The 22,360-nt window shown below is 40.0% G+C and overlaps 1 protein-coding gene across 1 annotated transcript; it reads right to left on the bottom strand.

The window, feature by feature from the left end:
• Positions 1 to 1,497: 1,497 nt before the first annotated feature.
• SLC15A3 (solute carrier family 15 member 3) lies at positions 1,498 to 21,829 on the bottom strand. The gene is made up of 8 exons (XM_026682582.2): positions 21,104 to 21,829; positions 18,280 to 18,578; positions 15,908 to 16,073; positions 10,751 to 10,861; positions 8,017 to 8,185; positions 3,299 to 3,457; positions 2,828 to 2,986; positions 1,498 to 2,566 (listed from the first exon to the last, which is right to left on the bottom strand). The coding sequence occupies exons 1-8, from the start codon at positions 21,668 to 21,670 to the stop codon at positions 2,442 to 2,444; spliced, it is 1,755 nt and encodes a 584-aa protein (XP_026538367.2). The 5' UTR covers positions 21,671 to 21,829; the 3' UTR covers positions 1,498 to 2,441.
• Positions 21,830 to 22,360: the final 531 nt, after the last annotated feature.

The raw sequence follows: 22,360 nt of genomic DNA on the forward strand, positions 1-22,360 counted from the left end.
AATCAAAATTTGAGCACTTGGCAACTGGCATGTATTCAGAGGTTATATTCAGCAGGTTCTGACCAGTTCTGGAGAACCAGTAGCAGAAATTTTGAGTAGTTTGGAATACTACTTCTGACTGGCCCTGCCCCCATCTATTCTCTGCCTCCTGATCAGCTGGGTCTTCTTTTGTTGTCCTGCACAGGAGAATGGAGCTGGAAAGCAGGTTAGTGGGTGGGGAGGGAATGGGGATTTTACAGTATCCTTCCCCTGCCACGCCCACCAAGCCATGCCCACCAAGCCACACCACACCATACCACGCCCACCAAGCCACGCCCACAGAACTGGTAGTAAAAAAAATTTAAATCCCACCACTATGTATTTATGGTGGTTGCATTTTCCCGAGATCATGTGATCACTTGCAAACTTCCTAGCCAGCTTCCGATGAACAAAGCCAATGGAGAAAGCCAGATTTGCTAATTGGGTGTGACTCATTTAGTGACCACTTTGCTTAGCAACAGAAATGCTGGTGCTAATTCTGATGTTAAGTCGAGGACTACCTGTAGTATAAAATCAATTCCTAGCAAAGAACTCTCTATGTCAGCATTTCTCAACCTCAGTTTCTTTTAAGATGCATCCCAAGGCAGGGATGGCCAGGGAATTCTGGAAATTGAAGTTCATCCACCTCAAAATGGTTGAGGTTGAGAAACATTGCTCTATCTAGTTATTTACTAATCTTTGCAAATGGGAGGCAGCTTATAGAAAAGGAAAACACAGAAATGGATTGATGACATGTACGAACAGGCACTGCGAGGTGGTGGGGAATGAGAATTGCTAAATCAACATCATGCAGGGTGTAGCATCTAACTAAACAATAGTGCTCAATAAAATTGAGGGCAATAACATACTGGGTGATATCGCTGGTGTCTAAATCGCACAACTGATGTATGTTTGGTTGCTGCTTCCCTAGGCTTACTAGTAGCTATATCGGATTCACTTCTCCACCAAGTGCAATGGGGACTTCCAGGTTCACTATTCAGCCCTTGTACTTTTCCAAAGTGTATAAGCAAGAGAGCTTTTGGAAATGTTGCTTTTCATATCCTTCCATGTTGTATCTGCTAAAATGTTTCTCTTCTTCTATAAAACAGTTTCTAGACTTCTTGCATTTAAAAACTGTCAGCTCCGAGCAAACCTTCCCCTTCTCCTTCCTAGGGTCTCCTCAAATAAAGTAGTAAACTACATATCATTAATTGCATTTTTTTAGATTAAATTTCATGTTACTGCTAAAATAGCTTTACCTCTCATCAGTCCTATACGCCTGGTTATGTCTAGGATTATACAAGTGTGGAGAGTACCCAGGATGATCTTGAAAGACAGAAGGAAGATCTGTTACCAAGGCAACAATCAGACAAGTGTGGCTTGAGTCCAGGCCAAAAAAGGAGATTTACAAAAGCACCTCAGACAATTCTCCCACTCCCCTCTCTATTCACATGAAGAGGAAAGATGGGAGGCACAAGATTTAGTTATTGTAGCTGTTTTAATAAAAGCAGATTTAGGCCTCATTTGATATCTGTTTTTAATCTGGTCTACTTTATGAGGATAACAACTAGTGAACTACCAAGCATGAAATTTTAGAGTTAACACTAATTTGAGTTTTAAAAATTCAAGAGCAAATTGAAAGCCTGGGAAGCTGAATCTGAAATAAGCAACCCTAATACAGTAGGTTTAATGTTCCAGTCCAGATCAAAAACTTAAAAATACTTTCAAGCAAAGATTTGCATGTCCACAGATGAAGGACAATGCATTATTTATTTAAAAAATAAATGCTGCTACTGGTAATATGCATCTTTAAGATTGAGGTAGGTTGCTGAAAAGGAAACTTCTAGTACCTTCCTATTACATTAACAAAAGTTAGCTATAAATACAAGGTTTTATTTCATATTTGTGATCCCCGTGAAATCTACATTTGCAACACTGATATTTGGCTGGAAAGTATCAGAAGCTTCTGATGATTTTCGGATCCCCAAATTATGTGAATGTCTATGTACAAGTATATACAGTTATGTATGACATTCTCCTTTTTTAAAGGATTTAATTTTGTTTCCCCCCAAAATGGTTCAGCTCCAAGGAAATTGAAAGTACTAAGAGGGGCAAGAACCATTTTGATGGATCAAGAAATGATTTGTTTCACTTACATTCAGTAGTTAATATCTTAGCTTCAAGCTTCCCATATTGAGTTTCTAGAAAACATTAACACCTCGACTAAGGAACTGGAGTTCTTAGTACCCTGATTAGTTGCCATTGTTGGTCATCTGGATTACTTTATCTTAATTTTCATTCATATAGTCTTCACAACATTTGAATCGGTTAATTTTCTACCACAGCCATAGCATTGAACCTCATGATAACTGGAGAGCACGTGTGCCTTCTTGCAGTCCTGAAAAATGCGATCAGTTGTTCTCTCAGCTGATGGGACGTTGTTGACGCTCATAGCGGACGGAGATGAACATGAAGAGGATGCATGTTACCCCTTGAATCCCACCTAGGAGGAAGAAATAATAATCCATCCGACATTTGTTGATGTTTCCTAGGTAAGAAAGAGAGAGCAAGAGAGCCTTTAGTATACAGCAGCAGAAAGATGTCTTCTGCAGCCTTTACAGGTCCAGGAATCCCTTGTGTACAACAGTCTTGACAACACATTTTTAAATAATTTTCTCTAAGTCTCCTCCAGTCTACCTTCCTTTACCACAAGATGTTTGGCTTTGCTGGAGAACAGTGAAAACTCTTTGAATGGCTTCTCTATTTTTCTTAGTGGAGAAAGGGGCTAAAGAGTATGGCACATGCTCACCAAAATCTTCTGGGCAGTACATCCAGCCATTGGTTGGCAGGGAGAGTAAACTCAGGAGGCCAGATCCTAAAAGAGATCCAACTCCAGAAATGAAGAAGAAAAGACCCATAATTGCTCCTTTCATGGTTCTGGGAGCTTCAGAATAGGCAAATTCCAGCCCTGGAAAAGTAGAAAGAACTCAAAGGATTAGCAAGGTAGAGAAGCACGTTTAAAATAGGTTTAAAGCAGGGGTCTCCAATCTTAGCAATTTTAAGCCTGGCGGACTTCAAGTCCCAGAATTCTGGGAGTTGAAGTCCGCCAGGCTTAAAGTTGTCAAGGTTGGAGACCCCTGGTTTAAAGGATAGTTCAAGACCTGAAGTCATGATGGCAACTCTGTGTTTTTTCATCTTTTGGTGCAACTAGCTGCACTACATTCGGATCAATGCTGATATAGGAACAACAGGGTTAATAAAACCTTGTTCCCTGGCTTACCCGGAATGCTGGCAAAGATTTCACTGATTCCAATGAGTAAATATTGAGGGATTTGCCAGAAAATGGAGAGTGGGGCTGCAAAGTATTCATCTTTCCCAATTCGTTGCGTGATTGTCTGGTTGTGGTTCACATATCGCAGCCGCTTAGTCTCCAGGAAACCTAGATAGGAGGAAAGCATTTGGACCAGAATAAGATATTGTGAAGAACATTATCATAGATGAGGCAGATTTTTAAAAATTAGAAAATAAGTGGTCATATCTTCATAATATTAGGTATAAAATATCTATAGGTATAAAAATACTTACTAGACAACTCATGTCCCATTGGGTTATTGTTTCAGAGATATTTCCTTACTCTAAGCAGAAATACAATGAACAAGGGTGGACAAAAAGCAGGAGCATCTTTCAACATCTTGCTTGCTTCCCCTTTGAGTTTCCATGTGCAAATCTGGCAGGGAGCATTGGAAATCTCCCTTCCCTTCCCTCCCTTTCCCTTTCCTTGTCGGCAGGCAGATAAGTAACTGCTGATGGGTGGGGGAGGGAGGAAGGGATTGTGAGACTGGCTGGAAAACTATTATGGAACTTTGAAAATGAAGATCATGTAACCTCAGTAGTAGCCTAGCAGTGCAGCAGCAGCCAGTAACACTAAAGCAGCCACAACTTCCCCAAATTGCATTCCCTCTGGAGTCGTGGATTTTAGACATATTCTGTAAAATAGTCCAATTGAGGTACCATGGTTGAAAACCCATTTCCCTATGATGCACTGTTTCTCCCAGTTAAAAGCCATGATGAGAGTTTTAGTAGTATATCAATTAAAGTATCACTAACCAAAACAGTATAGCCTGTTTAAAAAGGAACCACATGAAGCACTTCACAGTTCAGCACACTCTGTGGGCTGATCCGCGCCTCAAGTGCACAGCTTTAATTTGGTCCAGAATTTGTTCTCATTTCAGTCTATGGTACAATGAATAACCATCTCCAAAACTACAATGTGAAAGTATCTTTTTTTCTTTCACGTTCTCAAGTGTCCAGACTGCAGAACAACTAACAACTTTTCAGAACAACTTTTCAGGACAGACCATTCAACATTTTAACTGGAAATCAGGACGCTGCTTTGCTCACATCCCCCACATAAAGCACACGAAGAACTAGAAGAACAGATTATGTTTGGCAAGGATGAGGGACGTAGACTTGGTAAGAGATTGATAGGGTCCAAGGAGATCACTGGAACATCCTCAGAACAGCTATGGGCTGTCATCAGAGACAGGTTGGGATGCCAGGCACTTGAATATTCAGTCCCCGGAGAGTATATATCTATGTTGCCTTAAACATTAATGATCAAGTTTCTTAATTACTGAGGCACAGGCAGTACCATACAGAATGAAGACATTGTTTCCCTTGAGTCAGGTGCCTATTAACTACTTGATTGATTGACTCCATTTTTATACTGCCAGACTTAAAAAAATAGCTCCTTACATTATACATCATGCCTCAAAAAAAGATTGAAAATCAAGGTAAAAGAAGACCTACAACAATATAAGTGCATCATGATGACTATTCCCTGTACAAATCTCCCCAGGACCAGCAGTGGTACTTCTACTGGTTTGGCCCAGTTTGGCTGAACTGGTAGCTCCAAGGATCATCTGTGAGTGAACCAGTTCTCTCTGACAATCAGCTGCTGGGCCTACACGCCTGCCCTGGTTCTATTCTGATCTTTATTTCCTAGTTTTGAAGCTCAGCTGCTTCGCGCAGCATAGCAGATTGCTGCGCATTAGCTGTTTAACACACAGAGAGGGTACAGAATTGCAGGAGAAGGTCAGTAGCAAACCCGCTGCGCGCACACCAAGTGCACGTGCAAATCACACCCACCAAGCCACACCTATAGAACCGATGGTAAAAAAAATTGAATCCTACCACTGCCCAGGACTACTTTGTTCTGGAAGGCTAACAATGAAGGAAGTAACCTAATTTTCAGAGGAAGATTATTCCATAATATGGGAGTTACAACTGTCCATGAGCCTTCAGTTTGTGAATTTAGGATGCATTAAAAGATGATGGTAGTGCTGGGTGAGCTAGCTTCTTCTACAGAGAAAAGGAATCCTGTAAGTACCCTGGTGCCAAGTGTTACAAGGGCTTATTATAGGTCAAAAATAGCACTTTGAATTGCACCAGGAAAGCTACTGGTAAGTAGTGCCGTAACCGTAAAACAGTGTTAGCTGATTACAGTAATTTTGATTTGCTAATACACAGGCTGCTGTATTTTTCAGTGTAGATGTAGAGCTGATTTTAGAAATTGTTGGGGCAACAATTTCAACAATTACATGAGTAACGTTTTCATACAATGCAAAAATGTTTGCATTTGTTAAATAGATTGTTAAAGCTTTGTTTAATATACAAAGGAGAAAGCAAGAAGATGGAAATAAAAAAAAAAAAAACCCACAAACAATAGGAAAGGAAGAAACAAGATGAAATCAGAGGGTTTTTTTTTAGCATTGCATTACACTTTGATCACATAGAATAATATTAACCCATCTTTCCTTTATGTCACTAGAAAGCTAATTCAGAAAGAGATGAATATGTATCCTATCATTAACTGGTTTCTTTTGCATGTCCAGTGAGACATTGTTTTCCATGTCACTTTTGTTGGAAGAATCCCTTCTGATGCCATCTCTGCCTTTCAAATACAACTTATTCCATACCTACCATTACTTCCATATCATCTTTTCGACACAGTCTATCCATAGAAGCAAGGATTACTATTCACATTGTTGATACTAACTTCTGATTCCATTTTTCAAAAGTGTCCATCAGTATTTTCAATGTTTTAATGTTTTGTATCATTTTATAAGCCCCAATTAATTAGCTGGCTCATGTATTTTTCTTCTTTAACAAAAATCTTTAGTTCCCTCTAGTGTCTAATTTTTAAAATTGCTAATCTTTACGATGTCTTGCTAAAAGTCCAAACAAATCTATTTCCTTTGGGAAGGACTCTTTACAATTACAATTACCGGTAATTTAAAAAGTGATTAGAAAAGAAAATTAATAAACCGAATGTCCTTTAAAGGGCAAAGATCACATTTAAGAGGAGGATGACTATTCTTGTCTTTCAATTCTCAAAACCTACTGGGGACTACTGTCTTGTGGTCTTCTTGTGAGGAGCAACTATTCAGAGTGCACATGGATGATGTCCCATCCCAGTGGTGGGATTCAAATTTTTTTACTACTGGTTCTGTGGGCATGGCTTGGTGGGTGTGGTGTGGTGTGGTGTGGCTTGGTGGACGTGGCAGGGGAAGGATACTGTAAAATTCCCATTCTCTCTCCACCCCACTAACCTGCTTTCCAGCTCTGTTCTCCTGTGCAGGGTAACAAAAGAAGATCTGCCGATCAGGAGGCAGAGAATAGATGGGGGCAGGGCCAGTCAGAAGTGGTATTCTGAACTACTCAAAATTTCTGCTACGGGTTCTTCAAACTGCTCAAAATTTCTGCTACCGATTCTCCAGAACTGGTCAGAACCTGCTGAATACCACCTCTGTCCCATCCTCTCCTTATATCCAGAGAGGTTCTGAGCAGCTGGTCTACTTATTGACTCTTTGTTGTTTGCTGTAGCCATTGGCATAGTTTTTGTGCAGCCATCTCCAGTCTGCCATTTTTCCTCTGGAAACTTTTTTTATAGTTCATTTTGAAAAAAAATCTGATTCTGTGGGCACCTCTTACTGGTGGTCTTTCATCATAACATCATTTTTTACAGCATCCTGTACCTGATAAATTCAGTTCTTCATACATTTACTGCTAATTGAAATCCTACCTTCCATAGTACTTTTCATGTTTTCATAATTGCATAATTCAATATTACATTAGCAGATTTAAGCTATATTTATCTTCCCAAACCATATTAACAAATGTATGGTCATTAACAAATATATGTATTATATATCAACTTAAAACTGGATAATCATGGGACAAACCCATGCCATATATCTAAGTGTTTCCTCCATAATTTTATACTTGTAGAATTATAAAGTTGATAGACAGTTTTTTAAAAAAATGTTCTCAGATGGGTGCAATAAATATGAAAAAAATATTTTGTTGAATTAAACTTATATTACAACTATAGAAACATTGTTTATTTATTTTATTCCACACTTTTCACAAATAACCAATACTCATCTTAGTAAAATTTTTAAAAACTATGCTATCTATATACTATATATATGGTACATTCAAAATCATTCAAAACAATTTTAGTACAGCTATTGGGGTTGGATCAAATTATAACATTAAAAGATATAATTGAATGAATAGACATTCTACAGCTTTAGACATTAGAGATTGTTAGAAACTGAATTTTTCCTCTTAGGCTAATTAAAATGTTCAGACAACAAATAATAAACTGATTTTACAAATATCCAGAGACAGGTTAAAGTCTATCTATCAGAAATACATAATAGCTGTTCCAATTAATTGAATAACTTCATAATTTACTAAATGATTATGGTGTATTAATCACTTTTGGTTTAGAGTAGACCATTCATTCTAAGCAGGATTTGCTTAGGTTTTCCTCATGGCAAAAGCCAATATGGTTGTTATGGTTCCCCAGGCCAGGCAAACCAGATCATGATCAAATCATGGCTAGTGTTTCTTTTTTTAACATCTTAGCCTCCCCCTGCTTTAGGGGTAAGGAATGTGGGGTTAGTACAAGCTTATGAATGAAGTGCTTACCTGCTAATAGGACTGAGCCAAGGCCAAAGATCATGCCTGCTGCCATTCTCTTCAGTGCTGATGGCAACAGCTTCTTCTTTGCTAGGAATGGGTCTATTACCCGGTCCTTCAATGGAATGAGGATCAATAGAACCGCTACATTGGCTAGAAGGAGCCAGGCATCTGGAAACTGAAGAGAGAGTGAGGAAAAGAGTGTAAATATTATCCTGCATCTCCCAAACACTTCTAAGGTGTTTGGTAATGAATGAAATTCAACCAGTTTCTATGGACTTGAATCTGGGTCCCCTTGCTCCTAGCTCAGCAACTTAACCACAATTCCTATTTCCCCGAGCTCAGCAACTTAACCATAATTCCTTTTCCATTACAGAACAATGCTGCTTTTTGGATCTCTAAAGAGTCAATGAACAAAACTAAATTGTAATATTTATAGATCTATGCAGTTTCACAGATGCTTCCAATACTTGTGCAACTGCTTATATCTTGCAAAACCCCTACTAACAGCCAAAAAGGCGTTAAGAGTTGTTAACCTAATCTTACGTAGCTTTTTCTCTGCTAATATTACACTAATAACTAGAGCATACAAAACATTTGCAAGACCAATACTCTAATACAGCTCATCAGTCTGGAACCCACATTACGTATCTGATATTAACACAGTTGAGAAAGTCCAGAAATACTTCACAAGAAGAGTTCTCCATTCCTCTACTTGTTGCAGAATACCTTATGCCACCAGACTTGAAATTCTAGACCTAGAAAACCTAGAACTATGCTGCCTTCGGTCCGATCTAAGTATAGTATATAAAATCATACATTGCAATGTCCTACCTATCAATGAATACTCCAGCTGCAACCATAACAACACAAGAGCAAACAATAGACCTAGAAAACCTAGAACTATGCTGCCTTCGGTCCGATCTAAGTATAGTATATAAAATCATACATTGCAATGTCCTACCTATCAATGAATACTCCAGCTGCAACCATAACAACACAAGAGCAAACAATAGATACAAACTCAAGGTTAATCGCACCAAACTTGATTGCAGGAAATACGATTTCAGCAACAGAGTGGTCAATGTCTGAATACTCTACCTGACTCTGTGGTTTCTTCCCCAAACCCCAAAAACTTTAACCTTAGACTGTCTACTATTGACCTCACCCCCTTCCTAAGAGGCCTGTAGGGGGCATGCATAAGCGCACCAGCGTGCTTATCGTCCCTGTCCTATTGTTTCTTTTATTTTTTATTTTTCTTATATGTATCCATGTATTCATAACTATGTTTTTACTTATACCTATTATCTTGTAAGCAATTGACAAAAATAAAATAAAAATAAAGCAATGGCTTTATAAAGGAATGGCTACTAGAAGTGATACAAAAATGCTATGACATGTGGATGGAGTTGTAAATTGAATACCCACTGATGTACCACTGATTGTTTTAATGTCAGATCCCTTCAACTAGCACACATTCTCAGTATTCTTGTCCAGACTTGTAAATTGTTTCTCCTCCAGGCATATAGAGAACACCTGAAATCATATTCTACTCCTTCTAACCATCCTGGATTGATTATATACAGGCAAGAAGCTTCAGCACACTGTTCCCACTGTAAGTGATTTGCAATAAGCAAAAAGCTTATCTTGATTATTCTTGGACTTTCATCCAAACATTTTAACAAATTTCAGCAGAACATCCTATTTTTCAGTCATGTGAATCAGCCTTCCAGCAAGACCATTCTGTAAACTGGGGCTGTCACGTCTGTTAGCTGGATTAGGGAAAGATGTGTGGTGAATGATCCAGAGATTCAAATTAGATATGCTGCATCACATATGTGCAGAACCCTTCCCCCTCTTTTTTAATTTTTAGGAGGAGTATGATTTTGGATGTGGTTATGGTTCAAGATGACATTCTGCAGATTCTTGGCAATAATGAGCAACCATTGCTTCAAGGTTCAGATGAATTGTAGCAGAAGCCTCTTAACTGCAATCAAATATATTTACCAGCTAGATTTAAATTCATGGTGATGGGACTACAAATTAAAAGAAGAAGAACCAATTTATTCTCATCCTGAAATAACAGATCTCTTTGAGAAAAAAATTGAAATCATCAACATTAGTTTTCTAGAATCCTCACTATCCTACTTATACACACTGTCTTCTAATGTTTCAGCAATTCCTCTATCTGTCATAACCCAACTTGTGGCTTGAGAGAAAATAGAACAGTTTCTCTTCCATCTATATGGTAACCAAAGGCCTATGATCTTAATTAACTATGACATATGCAGTTGATCAGGAGATTTCCTGATTACAAAACTAGGGATTGGACTTGGGTTCTTGGAGACAAGGACAATTGAAAGGATCTGTTTCACACAGCTTCATTCCACAAACGATCATTTTCTTTCTACCCAACTATTGATTTCTTAACACATCTACATTTAGTGGTGGCCCTTTATGTGAGCTGTTGGACACTTAGAGCTTCTCAGTGGTGGGATTCAGCCAGTTTGCACCACTTCAGGAGAACCGGTTGTTAACTTTCTGAGCAGTTTGGTGAACTGGTTGTTGGAAGAACTCATTAGGACAGAGAACTGATTGTGAAATTATTTGAATCCCACCACTGGAGCTTCTCCATTAGAGGGACCTTTATTATGATTTCAGAGGACCAACATACTTCGGAATGAGTCAAACTTCTTAGAATATAACAACTCAAACCGACTGACTCGCCTGTCCCATAACTTACCATATAGACAGTATCTATGGTTTCTGAGAATGCACTGTCATTCATATGACTATTTTGAAAGAAGTTGGGGATGGAGAGATGGAGACCCTGCAAGTAATAGGTTGACTGCATCTAAAATAAAATAGAAAGTGATATTATTAAAGAAATAAACACAAGACTTAAATGTTTTTCTATACGGAGCTCTCCTATAGTAAAATAACATACACTAAACCTGACAAGCCTGAGACATGTCAAACCAATTCCCCTATTGTCTCACCTAAAATGTCCATTGGTTATGGTGGCTGGAGATGATGGGAACTGAAGTTTAAACTATTAGAAAGGCACCTATTTGGGGGAAAAATAATGTTCCTATCCTATATCTTTAACAGAGGACCCTCTTCTTCTTCATGGAACAGTGAGGCTTATTATTACATGGTAATGCCAGTGTCCTGTCATAGGGTCTTAGTAATATCATAACATGGGTAAGTAGATATGGCAATTATAGGATGAGCTGGAAAGTACAGTTTAGACTATCAACTTCTCCCTGCCCCACCACCCCAGTCAGTATAGGAAAAGTATGAAAGTATCCCTGAGTAATGGTTGTTAATTTTCTGTGTGAACACTTCTTGTAAAAATGAACTCTCTTGACTTGATATTTGGTTTATTGTTGAATTGCTGTTCCATCTAAGAAACTTTCCCCAACATTCAAAGATACGAATGTTATGATTACACATAGATGATTAACACACAGGTTGTCTCATTTAATTTGTTTTTCCTAAAACTTTATATTTATTTGATTTGCACCCCAAATTTATTATTTATAAGTAACTCAAGGTGGTAAACATATCTAATACTCCTTCCTCCTCCTGTTTTCCCTACAACAACCCTGAGAGTTGATTTGAGACTGAATGACTGGCCCAAAGTCACCAATCAGTTTTTCACGCCTAAGGTGGGAGTAGTAGACATGCGTGTGTGTGTGTGTGTGTGTGTGTGTGTGTGTGTATACCACATTACTATATATTCTGTTTGATTTTCACTTAAGAGTGTTGTGTTCCATCACACAGGTTGTTCTGCTGGCATTCATTCACCCCACCCCCATTTTCTTCTTTTTAGAATGGTTGTGATTGCACTTTTAGCACTCTGTTTCTAGGAACGCTTATTCATCCTGATTGCCTCCTCTGATGAGCTTCTTCTACTGAGGAAACATACTTACATTTGCTAAAATACATTGAAATCTAAATTATGCAGTAATTTCTTATTTTGGCTTATCACTCTTCCCTTAGCTTTCTTCTTTTTCTGAACCTTTCCTTATTTTATTTATTTATTTTATTTATTTATTTGATTTGCCAATTGTTTACAAGATAATAAGTATAAGTGTATACATAGTTGAGAATACATGAAATGGGTACATATAAGAAAAATAAAAGAAGAATAAGAGAAACAATAGGACAGGGACGGTAGGCACGTTGGTGCGCTTATGCACGCCCCCTACAGACATAACATACCGCCCTTTGCGCCCCAGTGGGGTCGCCTTATACGTACCCGGCTGGTGCTTGTTGCGCAGCCGCCTCGGCCGGTCCCCGCCGCTGCATCCGCGCCCCCCGCCCGAGGCGCAGCCTCCGCTCTCCCACGCCCTGGCACCCGCCCGCCCTGCAGCCGGGATCTGGAGGGTTTGGTGGTGGTGCGGGTCGCTTATCGCCGTCGCTTATCCGCAATACGGTACATAACCTTTCCTTATGCAGTGTTGCATTTCAACAAACTCCTTAGTTCTCACTGTTCGCTTACTCCTATCCCAGTTGCCTTATATTCTTTCTACACTTTCTACAACAGTCTCTGCTTACTCAGCAGGAAGCACTCAATTGTTCACAATGAGCAGCTAACAATTTTCAGGACACATTATTAGCAGCCAACAGCTATTTAACAGGTGACCTTTTCAACCCCTATAGCTGAGCACATTGTCCCTACAGCTCTCCTTTCTGATGAACCCTGTTGCCAAAATAGGGGGAGAAAGTATTTAAGGATCATCTAGGGTAGTTTTGCCCTCTTCTTATTTTCCTTGTTCATGTATCTCTTTAGAATAATTGCTTCTAAATTTTCTTGGCAAATGAAATAACAAGGATTTACAATTCTTAAAAAAAAAAGACTATAGAAAAAAAACAGACCTTTTTTGTTTTTTTAAGTGCACATTTCATTCAGTTTATTGCAATCATTTATCAATTTTATTGCTGTGCTATAATAGCAAAGAGGCATCAGGGGAGAAATGAAAGTGGCAGGCTTCTCTTTTTCTCTAACCAAATCTTTCAGAATGATTTAGAATGCCTAAAACCTGGCAGGTTGATAGTATTGAGGTGGATCTGCCTACTATTTATTCAATGGGTTTAATTTGAGTTGCGCACGGACTGAAGCCTAATGGAATCTGCCTTCCTGCTAACAACTGGGCGGAATTTATCTGGGGGAAAGAACCATACTATTTTCATGTTTTGCATGATCAGGCTAGATAGTGTGCGGGATTCTCTCTGAAGATTAAGTAAAATCATGGCTATATCAAATAAATAAATAAATAAATAAATAAATAAACAAACAAACAAACAAACAAACAAATAAATAAATAAATAAACAAACTTGTGAGTATGAAGGAAAACAGAAAAAAAAACAGAAAAACAATTAGTCTTTCAAGGTTCTTCATCCAATTTAAGTCTATGGAGATTCTCAGTCATCCAGGTCATTGTTGTCCCAAAGGTGCTTTTTTCAAGAGGCAACTGGACTTTCTTGTTTTTCTCTGAAGACGTTTCGCTTCTCATCCAAGAAGCTTCTTCAGCTCTTGGATGAGAAGCAAAACATCTTCAAAGAAAAACCAGAAAGTCCAGTTGCCTCTTGAAAAAAGCACCCTTGAGACATCCAATTTAAGGACATAAATATTAGGGGGAAGATTTGTCCATTTTTAAAAAAATAAAAAATTATGTTTTCACTTCTTAGTATAGGACTCCTCTTAATGCCAACAGTACCACTCAATAGAAGTGCGGCAACCCTTTCTTCAAATATTCAGAAGAAAGTATGTACAATAAAATAATCACATTTTGGTTGGCTATGTTATAACTAATGCCTAAGGGGCAAGAATATCCTGCCACACCTCTGAATGTTTCATTAAAATGCTTTTTTTTTCTTTGAAAGAATTTCCAAAGGAAATGTTCTTTGTGAAATTGAATGAGTAATGATATTAAAAAAAAACACAAAGGAGAATTTCTTTTCCTGGCATGAGCTGAAATCTTTTTTCTACATGTCTAAAAGATTCTCTCTTGATTTTTTTCCCCTCTCTCTCAAGACAACATTTCAAAGATCAAATTTGAATTGCCGCGAATGTGCAATCTACAGAAAGCAGCAACCACCCCAGGATTCACATTGTATGTACAGGCTGCCACTCCCAAATTATAATGTTAATTGTCCTTCACCAGAGCATTGCTGAAATTTACAATACAAAGAAATACATAGCATGGAAAAAGTGTATAAGGAGGACTGTAAGCTGGTGATGAAGCACACCTTTTTAATTTAACAGATACTGTGTTTCCCTAAAAATAAGACACCAGGTCTTATTTTTGGGAAATGTCTTCTACTGACTCACCTCATGGCAGTGGCACCAACAGTCCCGCCCTCCTAGCCCATTTCTTCTATGGCCGCTGGTGGTGCGCATCACCACCAGCTTCCGTTTCGTTGTAAGAGGCCTTCTGGAAAGGCCTCTGGAGTTTAGAAACAGATTGATGCCTGTGACACTCTTCAGCCTCATTTAGCCATCAGAGACCTTCAGGAAAGGCCTCTGCAGCTGATAAAAAAGTTCCAGATTAACGCGCACAAGGCCTGGCTGTAACTGTTTGAAGGTAAGTACCAGTAGGGCAGCTCCACTCCCACATCCCCACCCTAGCTTGATTTTTATATGTGCACTCGCCCCACCCTGTGCACCCTGGAGTGGGCAGGGTCTTAAGTAGGGCTTATATTGGGCGCACATTTAACATCAAGGTAGATCTTATTTTCAAGATAAGTCTTATATTCAGTGAAACACGATATCAGCTTTGGTATCTCCTGGAAATATGAAAACAGGTTTTCTGAACCACTGGACAGAACCTAGCATTAGAACACACATCTTCCAACTGGGCAACGTTATCCTTTCCCAAACCCTCAAAACTATTCCTTCAGCTGCCTTTGAGGGTCTGACTCGAGTGCAGGAAGGGGGGCAACCAGCTTGCACAAAATTCCACACTTAATAAGGGCAAACCAGGCGTAATAAGCAAAACATTCCCAGAGCCTTGTTTACCTCAAGGCCTACCCTGGGGCACAGCCAGACAGCATGCTGAAGTGATATCCACCAGTCCTTAAGCCAGCAGAATATTATGTTTAATATAAAATTTCCTTGGAACAATAGTTGTAGCCATCTGCCAGATTACCCCACTAACCTGTTGCAGCAGATGTGAAGTGCTCCATATCTTTGGTCCAATTAATCAGGCAGAACTTTGTATTGTTAGGTACACATCTCTAAGGTTGAAAGGACAAATGTATCTAAACTGTCTACTAAAAAAATGGTTTTTACATTTCTGAAGGTGCTACCTCTTTTCTGAGGCACCTGTGAGACATAGACTCTTCTAATAATTACATTAACCTGCAAAGAAGAAAAATGCATCTGTTTGAATTTCCTTTTTCACTGAAATCAACATCAAGAGCCTTCTCTGGCGATCCCCCAGGGTGAAACTTGCAAATGGTGAGGAGAGAACATTTCTAAATGGCCCTGCAATCAGGGAAGGCTTGCCCAAAGAAGCTGCTTGTTGGCCATTTATTTTGGTAATTTTGTTGCTAGGCAACTCCCTTAAACCATTAAAGCAAAAGGCTTCTTCTGATGCTGGATTTTCGCTGCCAAGTTCATTTTTATGCTATTACTGTTTAATCTTACTGTACAATTGCATGTAGATAAATAGATAATGGGGAAAGATGGAATATAAATCCCTAAATAAATACTAAGTAAGTGCTTACTATTAAAATGCAAATTAAAACTGGCATCCTCATCAGATTCCCAGCTAAATGCTGCCTCTGAGAACACAACAAGCCCCTATGCTTCCCTCTGCTGCTGGCATTATTGCCCGTCAGTCAGGGCATTTTCCCATACGAAAGAAGGAGTGCCTGTAGGGTGGCTACCTGGAAATAAACCATCCAATAGGGGATGAGAGTCAGCAGAACTGGCAGGATCTTTGCCATCACATGGAGGTTGGAGGCGTGTTCATAGGATGATGACCCCATAGGCTGGTTGCTTTCCCCTGAAAGGGGATTGGGTCTGTCTGCTTCCAGCAGGGGATTCCTTGCCCTGTAAAGAAAAGGGAGGAAGGAAGATGTTGGGTCTAAAACAACTTTCCCCAAAATGGAGAGCCAGCTCCTAGATAGAACAGATCACATATCCTATAATCCACAGCCATAATCAACAGGAAGCTGTTGTCTGTTCACCGGAGGGCACCAGACAGGGAACAGATTATTTCAAATTATAGCAGACCCCCTCCCCCCCAAAAAAAACCCCTCTACTTACAACCCAGATTTGAAGTTCCAATGTCCGATAATAATTTACAATATTTTAGCCAGAAACTGGCATGTGTTGGCCAATGTTTGTTTAATGTCTGCTGTATTTGCTTAATGACCCCCACAAAAAAGTTTGTAACATCAGGTCTGATCATACGGCTCCCATGTTAATGACCGTCATAACTTACAACTGAAATTGTTGGCTCAATTATAGTCATAAATTGAGGACTTCCAGTAGAATTGATTGCCTAGGCAAAAGGGATTGAAACCTTATCGCGAATAATGAGAAAATATTCAGAAGTGGCTCAGGCAGACACCTCTCTAGTTCACTGAATTATTTTTTTTTAAAGGAGGAAGAAAAGATACATTGCAATCAGCCTGCCTGTGGAGCTGATTTCCTGATCTGATTTACCTGGTGGGGCCAACCTAGTGATAATGAATTGGACTGGCACTGTGGAGACCCAGATTCAATTCCTAGTCATGGAAACATTTTTTTCTTTGCTCAATTTACCCCAAAGGGCCACTGTTACAGGGTGAAATAGGAGAAGGAAAAACTTGGTACATTGCTAGGGGCTCCTGAAGGAAAGGCAATTATATATTATAAATAAGTGCTTAAACCTTGTTAGCAAAGGGAGCAATTCTCTTCCTACTGTTCACGCTGTCAGAGAAACCTCGTGGGGAAAGGACATTGCTCAGTAATTTGGTTCATGATTTGAATGCAAAAATTTCATCTAGCAATTCTGGTCACAGCTGGGAAAATCTAAAATCATAGAAAAGTGATAACCGTTAATGTTTTTCCTGAGCTGGATGGACCACTGCTCTGACTCAGCCCTCAAACGTTGAGTTCTGGTATGATATTTAACCACTTCAATGAACAAACCACAATTTGTCTGGATCACACAGAATGCTAAGCCATTAATGCATTGTCTGGATTTACCCATTGTGACCTGCCAAAATAACTTCTGACTGCCTCACCCCAACATATTATTGCCTTTGGCAGAATTCTGGGAGTTGAAGTCCACATATCTTAAAATTGCCATGGTCAGGAACACTGTCCAAATGCAATTTGCAGATTTCCTTCTCCTTATTTGTTGCCTCTTCTTATACAATTTCCAACCATCAAATCCAAATAATAATAGAACAGATCTCTCTCTTTCTCTCCACCCATGGTTTTAACCATGGAGTTTCATTCATCCATATAAGCAGTGGTGGAATTCATTTTTTTTTTACTACCGGTTCTGTGGGCGTAGCTTGGTAGGTAAGATACTGTAAAATCTCCAGTCAGAAGTGGTATTTGCTGGTTCTCCGTACTCCTCAAAATTTCCACTACCGGTTCTCCAGAACTGGTCAGAACCTGCTAAATACCACGTCTGCATATAAGCCAATTAGAAGATGAAATAAATTAAGAGTTCATCCCTTTAGGACAAAATGGTGTAGCTGCAGGATGAGGTGAGATATACCTTAAGCTGGTAAAATGAGCTACATCTTTTCAAACTGCTGTTAAGGATTGCCATTTTATAATGCTTCCTCGTGTATGTTTAGTTTTTTAAAAAATATGCTCTTCAAGCAGAAAGCAAAGCCCATTAGTATTTAGACTAGATTACATCTGGTCTTTTTTTTTTTGGGGGGTGACAATTCACAATAATTTTTTTGGATATTCCATCTGCACCATAAAAACAGTAAAGTCTGTATTTACTCAATAGTTCTACAATTTCCTTCTCCTGAACATGTACCCAAATAATTGCAATTATTTGCCTGTTGACCCCTTGCAGGGAGAGTCACAGATTTAAAGAAGTGTATGACCCAGTCCTAAGTTCAGCAAAGCCAGGTTTACTTCAAAGGCCTTGTCCAAGCAGATGGAAATGCACTGCTGAGATTCATTCAGTTCCAATGCATGAAGATAGCTGCTAGCATAGAGAGGACACTAATCCTCACAGGCCACCAGAAATATATGGCAGTCATAAAGCCACCTTGTGCAAAGTGGCCTCTGTCTGCCTTACCTGGTTTTTAGGGTCACCTTTTGCAATGCTTTGCCACAACAGCTGTTCTGGAGAGTCAAATGCAACACAGTGAAGACTCGACTGCCAGCAGCTGGCTTTGTGATAAAGATGGGGGCAGCCAGAAGGAAGATTACAAGGGCCACGGCCAGACAGACAGCAGGAATGGCATAGCCAATCAGGAAGCCCACATTCTGTTGGATGAAGGCAATCACCAGCAGCGAAAGCACAGCCCCAATGTTAATGCTCCAGTAGAACCAGTTGAAGAAACGTCGGGTAGCTTCCTGGCCACAGTCTGTCACCTGCAATGGAAAAAAAAATAGAAAGAGAGAGAACAGAATGAGGTTTGATTCTCCTGAATTAGTCCTTAATATGCTAAGCCCAGCAAAAAAATATCTAGTTAGCTGATTTTCTCTTTATCTCTCTTCTCCCTTCCCTTCGCTTCCTTCTTACATATGCTTCCTTGCATATGAGAAGATATGGAGGTGTACGTTTGATAAAGGAAAGGATAATTGTTGGCTGGTGGGCAAGAGAAGGAATGGTGGGTGGGTATTAAAACCTTCCTTTTGCAAGTGGCACTGCTCTTCCAGCTGTGGAGGAAATAAGTGGCACTGAAAACAGGCCCTTAGCCTTGCTTGTGTAACTTTGCACAACATTCACATCAGAGGTGGTATTCATCAGATTCTGACCAGTTCTGGAGAACCAGTAGCAGAGGTGGTATTCAGCAGGTTCTGACCAGTTCTGGAGAACCGGTAGCGGAAATTTTTAGTAGTTTGGAGAACCTGCAAATACCACCTCTGACTGGAGATTTTACAGTATCGTTCCCCTGCCACGCCCATCAAGCCACAGCCACAGAACCGAATTTGAATCCCACCACTGACCGGTAGCGGAAATTTTGAGTAGTTCTGAGAAACTGCAAGTACCATATCTGACTGGCTCCACCCCCATCTATTCTCTGCCTCCTGAGTCCCAGCTGATTGGCTGGGTCTTCTTTTGTTGCCCTGCACAGGAGAACGGAGCTGGAAAGTAGGTTAGTGGGGTGAGGAGGGAATGGGGATTTTGCAGTAACCTTCCCCCAGGAGTGGGGAGGGAATGGAGATTTTACAGTATCCTTCCCCTGCCAGGCCCACCAAGCCACACCCAGAGAATTGGTAGTAAAAAAAATTTGAATCCCACCACTGAGTCACATGTTTGTTTCCATGATATTGCCTTCATATAATCTACAGGTTGTGCATGAAAGAACTTTAAATCTTTATTAGGTATACTGGTCTTAAAGCAGTATACCCTCCCCCTCCCAACATTATCCCAAGAGGTGTAAAATCTCTCATGCCTTGCCATACACTAGCTTGGAGGCACAGTCAGCTATTGTGGATCTTATCAGAGGCATGCTGGAAAGCAGAAGCGCACCCTCTGTGGTCACTGGGCATCTTCCTCATCCAGAGTTAGTCTTCTCCATTAGCACTTTGTTTCCTAAATTCCTTTCAGAGCAGTCATCTCCCCATCTTCCATTCTGATTTGACACCAGCTTCTCCCCCAGCTTCCAACAAGACAGAGGACAAAAGAGCAGACCACCAACATTTTATTTAGAGTAAAGGAAGTATAATTGTTCTAGTCCATTTAGCCAACCCAGGTCTCCCCTATTCCTGCTGCTGTGCTCTGATCACTGGATTTTTCCCCTCCACTGATGATTTGAAAGGAACAGGAACAAAGCACAACTATCATCAGGGATCAACCCCACAGGCATCCATAGAAACGGCAGGGGGGACAAGTAACAATACGTGTGTCCTCCTGACACAAATCCCATGACCTATATACTTCTATCAGACCTCAGAATGCAACTCTGGAAATCATTTCATGGTGTCATTATACATGTATTGTCATTTTGCTGTAATATTGGTTTGTGTCAATTGGGAAATACACCATTTGGATGTGACTCAGAGGCGGGATAGAGATTGACGCAAGGGACAGTAAATTTCCAGACAACATAAGGCCACCATTTTAATTAAATAGTGGAGAAAGACTCTTATGATTTGAAAAAGAGAGATAAATGAATAACTCCAGGATTTCTGGAAACAATGAAAAATTAGCATTACAGAAATGCTATGGGACTTGATTTTCAAAGGAAAAAAAACCCCTATCATCCTGCTTAACAGTTGTCCCTGCTTCCATGCAGCAGATTAACCACTGATTATGATCATTGTTTCCCCATTGTTTTACAGGAGGTTTACTGGGTGCTCTTCTCACCACTCTAAAGATATATTTGGGGGTGGGTGGGTGTCATATGATTCCCAGTTTTCCTCCAAGGCTGTTAATCACTCTCACATTTGCATTAAGGGTGCTGCTACTTTAATTACATGGCCTAGAGATAATTTTGATGGGGAAGAGAGTATCATGATGTCAAGATTGCTAACATTGTTGAGTTCTAAAACTCTTTTGTCCCTCAGAGCTTTGCCAGCCACCAAGGTGTGCCTTTTCAATCCTGGAGTAAAACCCCTTTCATTTTCAGAGGCCTTTTCTATTTTTGTCTAATTAAACCAAAATACTATTGTGTCTTCCTATAGTCTTCCTGCTTTGAATTTGTTTTAGATGGCCATCATTTAGAAAATGTGTATCAAAAAATATTGCACAACTATGTGAAATCAGTAAACGAAAAATAATAAAAGACATTACATTAAATCAAAGTACGTTTTAAAGGCAAAACTCTGAGGCTTATTGGGATAGAACCATCCCAGCAACCCAGTGAAAAATTTAGTAATAATTCCAAATTGCTTGCCTTGAAATAAATAAATAAATAAATAAAGGATAGATCCCAAAGATGATCTCTTACCTGATCGGCACCAAATGGAATGAGATTGGCTTTGACGGAGCTGATGCCAAGGGCCATGATCAGCAGACCAGTGTACAGGAGCGGGGCGCAATATGGACTCGGAAGCTCTTGTTTACACTCGGACATGTCACCTTGACATGAAGGCTGTATTGGGTATGATGGCATCTCTCCACACAACCAGAGGCGCCCGTCCTGTGAGGCCACAGTGGGCAACAGGCATGCTGAGACAAGGTAGAGCAGGAAGCTGAAGACAATAGTCCAGTAGCAGCCTAGGTAAGCATCGGCGAGCCAGCCCCCGATGGGTGAGAGCAGATAGGAGGCACCTATGAAGATCAAAACTGCCTGAGAAGCCTGAGAGCCACCCCAGTTAAAGGTGCTGCTGTTGAGGTACAGGACAAGGTTGGAGACGATACCAAAGAAAGCTGCCCGCTCCAGGATCTCCACCAGCAACACAGCCAGACAGGCAGCCTTTCTGCCCTCAAAGGGAGATGGGGCTGGCCCATTGAGCTGGGCTTCTTTCTGCTTGAACAGGGGTTTGCACTCCTCTTCAGTTTGCCGAGAGGCCATGGTGGAGGCCTCAGAATCCTTGTTTGTGCTTCTATACAGATCTTACTTCTTTGCCATTTCTCTCTGGATCTTTCTATGCTGGCTTTTATTTCCTGATCTCTTCTCTTCTACAAAGTCTTTGAGTGCTGCATTCACTTCCCCATTTCTCCCCTCCAACACAAGCATCACATGAGCGCTCATTTCCCTGAAAGGAAACATGCATATTATACAGGCCAAGATGGTTTCCTTTTCATGGGAGCCTTTGCTCCTGCCCCTTTTGCAGCACCACCCCTTTTGCATCTGCTGTACACACACACACACACACACACACACACAGCACCAAACTGCTGTTTTCCTGTATGTCTATCAAGGCAGAACCACATGACCACATAGTTTTAGACAGGACCACCAGCCCCAAGTGAATTGTCTCTAATGTGGTCAGTCAAAAACCCTCCACAGTTATTCCACATCTTCTGCAAAGATGTTTGCATGTATGGACAAAAAGAATCAAGACAGAAAAAGATTCCCACAACATTTGTACTTTTATAAAACCCCATAAATGATTCCAGATTATAATGCAATAAATAATTAAAGTACTGTACTTAGGTACTGCCCTTTTCATTTCCTTTCTTATAAGAGATCAAAAATTTGATGTCCATGCTAATTGATCTCACTTTTGAAGATTAAAAGCTTTAAATACTATTTTTGAGA

The sequence above is a fragment of the Notechis scutatus genome, chromosome 1 (genome assembly GCF_049901735.1).
Source record: "Notechis scutatus isolate UNSWTSFEM ecotype Mainland chromosome 1, rNotScu1.2, whole genome shotgun sequence".
In the NCBI taxonomy this organism is placed as follows: Eukaryota; Metazoa; Chordata; class Lepidosauria; order Squamata; family Elapidae; genus Notechis; species Notechis scutatus.

Coding starts and splice junctions, on each gene's coding strand:
- SLC15A3 (XM_026682582.2), bottom strand. CDS start 21,670: ATGGCCTCTCGGCAAACTGAAGAGGAGTGCAAACCCCTGTTCAAGCAG. Junction 16,074..18,279: donor AAGGTGACCCTAAAAACCAG/GTAAGGCAGACA, acceptor TTTTCTTTACAG/GGCAAGGAATCCCCTGCTGG. Junction 10,862..15,907: donor ATTGGATGGTTTATTTCCAG/GTAGCCACCCTA, acceptor ATTTTATTTTAG/ATGCAGTCAACCTATTACTT.